The sequence below is a fragment of the Nematolebias whitei genome, chromosome 22, assembly GCF_014905685.2.
Source record: "Nematolebias whitei isolate Nwh7 chromosome 22, NemWhi1, whole genome shotgun sequence".
In the NCBI taxonomy this organism is placed as follows: Eukaryota; Metazoa; Chordata; class Actinopteri; order Cyprinodontiformes; family Rivulidae; genus Nematolebias; species Nematolebias whitei.
The window spans coordinates 2,853,615-2,859,587 of NC_056519.1; the positions used below are offsets into that span (position 1 = coordinate 2,853,615).

The window sequence follows — 5,973 nt, forward strand, 5'->3', positions numbered from 1 at the left end:
GGACCTGAGAGTATGAGGATACGTTTAGCAGATTTTACAGCAACACCAACAAAGGTCGGTTCTCAAGAAGCAACAAAGATGTCCTGCCTGTCCTCAATCAGCTGGGATGTGTGCCAAGATGGAACAATGATAAGCCAGCCGTTACCAGATGTTACCATTGTTCTGAGGACAAACACAGAGCAGTTTTATGGACAATTATTAAGACTTGTCTTCTTCACGGATCTGAGCAGGAACTGAAGACTCGGAACAGGTCGATCTTTTTACAGCTCTGGTTGTACCCAGGCTCAGACTGTCCTGAGCATGTGAAACTAATTATTCAGAGAAACAAAGAAAAATATGAAGGAAGCTCCGATATTTGGAAAACTTTCAACTAAACGGAGACGCCTAATGGATGAGTGGACTCCGCCTACTTTTAGCTTCGAAGCAGCTTTTAGAAAGACTTTACTACTTTTAACCTTCAGCTAACATTTTTCTACTTTAACATTTCTGTTCTTGATTTGCTGCTTTTAGCTGTCTGCTTAGTTTCAGCTAAAATATCTGATAACACCCACTTTGTTACAGGGAACGTGGTTTATCTAGTCCTATTAGTTTTTATTATTTTTTAATTGAAATGTGACTAACCTGTTGATTCGGATCCGTGGACTCGTTAACCTTCTGTACGGGATGTTTGTTGTCGAGTCAGCGTTTCTTCTCGTTCGTTTGGCATTTTTAATCCTGATACAAAGAAAACATGCAGATCTTTGAAACCAAGGTTTGATCCTGTCTTTATTTTTTACAATGATGCCAAAAGTACCAAAGCCTGTCCCGTGAGAGAAATGTGACGGTGGCTGAATTATCTGGCCTCCTTTATTTTTTCTTTTCTTTCATTCAACCTTTATTTATACGAGTTAGTCCCATTGAGCCTCTGGACTCATTTACAAGAGAGACCTGATTGTTATATATTATAACATTTTATAGAGACGCACCTAAACTGCTCTGCATTTAACCCATCCCAGCTGAGATACACCCAGGCGGAGCAGTGGGCAGCTATATAAGCGCCTGGGGGGCAAGGGCACCACATGTGGGCATGGTGGGGAGTTGAACGTGTGACTTTCTGGTCCCAAGTCGGCTGCCCTACCTCTACACCACAGCTGCCCCAGCAGGTGGTTACAGTAAAACAATAAACTCCTCCAGCTCTCGGGTCACAGAGGTTTCAGGTCCAGGAGGGAAGCTCTGTGGTGTTCCCAGGCTGGAGAGGATTCATGATCCTAAAGAGACTTTTGGATCTGACCCAGACTCTTCTTCATCTGGGACAAGCCCAGAAAACCTCCAGAAGTGTGAACCACCTCAGTTGACTCCTTTCAGTGAGGAGGCGCAGCGGCTCCCCTCAGAGATCCTCCGATCTCTAAGGCTGGAGGGAGTTCATTTCAGCTGCTTGAGTCCAGGATCTGGTTCTGTCAGTCCTGATCTAAACCTCGTTACCGCAGGAGAGGGTCTGGACATAGACGGACCAGGAAATCCAGAGCTTGGCTTCTTAACTCATATCCCTCACCGTGATAGACCAGAGCAACATCCTCAGTACTGACAACCTCACCTTCCTCGGCCTGATCTGGAGAGGGCCGTCCACACATTTATTACATCGTGTTTGGATTATTGTAATTCTTTGTTTTGGGGGTTGGACCAGAGCTCCCTGCAGCGATCGCAGAGCGTCCAAAACGTTGCAGCTCGTCTGTTGACAAACACGGAGGCACAAATCTAGTACCCCCGTTTTACGCTCCCTTCATGTCTGTCTAAAGTTTTGTTGATTGTTTTTAAGTGTTTAAGCTCCATGGGCCCGTCTTATCGAAGCGAGCTGCTGCAGCCCTACAAACAGGATCAGAGACCGCAGGAACAGACCGGGCAGGATTCAATCTGTGCCGATGGGTTCGATGGTTCTGCACGGTCCGGACCGCCTTTAAAAGTGTCCCCGGCACAAACGGATCCTGGATTTTCAGGAATTGTCTCGAAACGTGCTTTCTGACACGTCTGTGGCTGAATTCATGTTGCTTCAAGCAACTGAAGGAGGGGGACCACCCCGCCAGGGACCCGTGTCCCGGAGGAGGATCAAACGTCTCCCGGGGGAGGACTCGCAGCAGAACTTGGCAGACGAGGCTTCCTGAGGGCGTGTTCCTGCTGACACATCATGTTCATCTTCACATGTTCAGGCAGTCGGGCTGCTCCGACAGGTGAGTACGGTCACTGCTTTGGTTTTTAATAATAATGTAATCTCTGTATGTTTCCATACAATGGCAAAATTAGTCTCTGCATTTAACCCATCCACCACCAGGTGGTGCAGTGGGCAGCTATTGAAGGCGCCCGGGGGGCATTTTGGGGATGAGGTGTGCTGCCCAGCGACACCACGGGGTTTGCAGTGACCGGGGATCAAACCTTAAAATTACAGTGAAACGTTGCATCGTTTATTATTTTACTGAAACCACTGGATGTTTTTGAGGATGGGAAAAGGCTGAAGGTAAAATAAAGTTGGTCTTTCTGTCGTTGTGTCTTCAGACGAGCAGCATGTCCGTCACCAGCTACGAGCTGTCGGAGGAGCACCTTTGGTGCTGCATTTGTCTGGACGTCTTCACGGAGCCCGTCACGCTGCCGTGTGGACACAACTTCTGCAGAAACTGCATCGTGCAGCATTTGAAGACAAACTCCCAGCGGCAGTGCCCCATGTGTAAAGAGCCGGTGGACAAGAAGCAGAAACTGGGAGTGAACACGTTCATATCTGAGCTGGCCGTCCAGCACCGGCAGTCAGCTGGAAGGAGATCCTCCATCTGCTCACAGCAGCACGTTGTGACACCAAAACCTTCTGATGGTCCTCCTGTTGGACCCAAGCAGACGTCTCTAAAGCCCCGTCTGTTGGTGGCGTTCGGCCTGACGTGTCTGATCTTGTTCTTTGGAGCTAATGTCCGTTTTCATCAAATGTTGTCCAGCTGCAACATTCTCCTTGGCTCTGTGGAGAAGTCATCTGAAAGCGTGTGCGCCGAGCACGACGAACCTCTGGAGCTCTACTGCAAGAACGAAGAAAGGCTCGTCTGTCAGAGCTGCAGGGCTTCGAGCCACAGAAACCACTGGGTCGTTCCCGTGGGAGACGTTTACGAAGAGAAGAAGGCAGACCTCAGGAAAATGGAGGCCGGGATCCAGCAGGTGATCTGGCAGCGGAGGCTGAAGATTCAGGAGCTCCGACGCTCGGTGAAGCTCATCAAGGAGTCTGCAGACCAAGAGATGGCAGATGGCATTCAGATCTTCACCTCCCTGATCCAGAACTTGGAAGGAGCCCAGACGGAGCTCATTGAGATGATCGAAGAGAAGCAGAAAGCTGCTGAGAAACAGGCCCAAAGTGTCATCTCTGAGCTGGAGCAGGAGGTCTCACAGCTGACCAGGAGGCGCGTTCAGGTGGAGCAACTTTCCCGCTCCAAAGACCCAGTCCTCCTCCTGCAGAGCCTCCCGGTCCTGAACGCTGGCTCTCCATATCCAGACCGGACGCAGGTGAGCGTTTGTCTGGTGGCGTACGAAGGTCTGACCAGGACGGCGATGGTCAGAGCCATGAATCATCTGATGGAGACGGTCCGAGACGCCATGAAGAAGCTGCAGGACTCTGAGATGAAGAACATCCCTCAGTTTGCAGTCAGCGTGACTCTGGACCCCGAGACTGCACATCCCGCCCTCGTCCTGTCCGATGATGGTAAACGGGTCCACTGCGGAGACGGACCCAAGAAACTACCGTACAGCTCGAGAAGGTTCGAAACGGCTCTTCATGTCCTGGGAAAGCAGGGGTTCTCCTGCGGGAGGTTCTACTACGACGTCCAGGTCCGAGGAAAAACTGCGTGGACTCTCGGAGTTGCCAGGGAATCCGTCAACAAGAAGGTAGACCTGAACCTAAACCCAGAGACCGGCTTCTGGGCCGTACGGCTTCAGAACAGGAAGGAGTTTGTCGCTCTGGATCAAAGTCCCGTCCCTCTGTCTGTGAACGACGACGTCCAGAAGGTGCGAGTGTCCGTGGATTACGAGGAGGGTCAGGTTTTGTTTTACGACGTCGACGCTGCAGTTCTCCTTCACTCGTTTACCGGCTGCTCCTTTACGGAGAAGCTCTACCCGTTCTTCAGTCCTGGTCCGAGTGACGGTGGACGAAACTCCGCCCCTCTGATCATCACCTCACTTAACCGGCGCAGATAAAACTGAACTTTGACTTTTTATCTGGTTCACCTTTTGCCTCCCGTCACAAGGATAACTTGAAAAACAAGTACTGACTTCCATTTTGGTGTGTGGCTGCATCAAGGTGTAAGAAAGGTCAAGTCAAAATCCAAGATGGCCGTCACCGTTTATGTATGTAAACCAACCACCCAGTCAGCTGAGAAAACTGCTTTTTAGTTTTTATGTTGCTTAAAAGTTCAGCTTCCTCAAATCACTGGGGTTCCCAACGATTAATCTATGGGGGCCAAGGCCACCATTGGCCCCCCTCTGACTCCACACCTGGTGGTAGAATAAATTTCTCCGTCACTCTGCGCCGCCTCGGAACAAAAAAAAACCTCCCTCTGTCCACTTGAATGTCTTGCATCAAAAACATTTAGGTTTACTTCATTGTCCGTTCAAAACACTCATCTAGAAAACTACAAACATTCACTGTTCAAATCCCTCAGACAGGAAAATCATCTGTTATTTATTAAAAGATTAGTAAACAAACAGTGTAAAGATTTATTATCCAGTTTGTAAAGAAACGTTTGTCATTTATCGAGCCGAAGACGTTCGGGCGAAGCTTCGTAGATGTTTTTATTGAAACATGTCGGTAGAAATACTGAAAATATTTTACTTTAATGTTTAACTAAAGGCTCTTTGTTTGTTTTTGTTGACCCTGTGGTAACTTCAGTGTGTTGTTGTTTGTTTTTGTTGCTGTTCTGTGTTTACAAGCTACTTTTTAATGTTTTTGTTTGTGTTTTTGGACAGTCTTCAAATCTGTGTGATTTTTTTTTTAATAAACTTTTGAAACAATCGGTCCGTCTTGTGACGTTTGTTTTTTATTTTGCACAAAGTTCAAAACATTTAGTCGTTCATATTGTTCTTTTCTAACTCCTTTATTTTACGTTTTGTCTCATTTGTTGTTCCTCTCGTCTATCTTGTCTTTTTTTTTTTGTTGTTTATCCTGTTTTTCTGCTTTTGGCGTATTCGTGTCTCCGTTTGGATGTTTTCCATTTTTAATAAGTTATTTATCTCAGTTGTTCTGCGTTGCTTTGTCTTAATTTTGTATCATTTTATTTAATATTTATTTTTTACACATATAAACATTTACATGCACTTTTCAAATGGGATAGCCACATTTTGTTTAAACACCTCGATGCTAAAGAGAACGGGCACCACTTTACAATAAGGCTCCCCTTATACATGGTTAATAGTTTACATTATTAATTCCTCTATAAACACTTTATAAATCAGTAATAACTGTTTATTATGCATTAATTAAGGGCAACAGAGACAAAACTGACCAGTTTCTTGCCAAATCTGTTCACCTATATGTAATAAGTTGAATGCAGTGATAAAGTACAATATTATATGCTAAAAAAATGTTTACAAATGTTTATTGTGTTTACAAGGTATAAACTTAGTCCGAAATGTTTAATATAACAACTCTAGATAGGTGAACAGATTTGGCTCAATATTTGGCAAGAAACTGATCCGTTTTGTCTCTGTCACTCTTAATTAGTGCATAATAAACAGTTATTAACGATTTATAAAGTGTTTATAGACGAATTAACGTATCTATAAACTGTTTATTAGCCATCTATAAGTGGGGCCTCACTGTAAAGTGGTACTGAAAACAACAAGAGCTGAAGGTGGGCTCGGCCCGCTGGATTACGGTCATTTGTGAGACGGAGATGATCATCGGCTGCTTTTAGGCAGATCGTGGAAAGTTGTTCTGGTCCAGGTGAAGTTCTCTTTCTGCTTTTGTTGGTTTCC

At 46.0% G+C, this 5,973-nt stretch overlaps 1 protein-coding gene across 1 annotated transcript; it reads left to right on the forward strand.

Moving 5' to 3' along the window:
• Positions 1-2,535: 2,535 nt before the first annotated feature.
• On the forward strand, positions 2,536-4,197 carry LOC119428609 (nuclear factor 7, ovary-like). The gene has a single exon (XM_037696292.1). It carries the CDS (start codon positions 2,536-2,538, stop codon positions 4,195-4,197), a length of 1,662 nt encoding a protein of 553 aa, XP_037552220.1.
• Positions 4,198-5,973: the final 1,776 nt, after the last annotated feature.

Coding starts and splice junctions, on each gene's coding strand:
- LOC119428609 (XM_037696292.1), top strand. CDS start 2,536: ATGTCCGTCACCAGCTACGAGCTGTCGGAGGAGCACCTTTGGTGCTGC.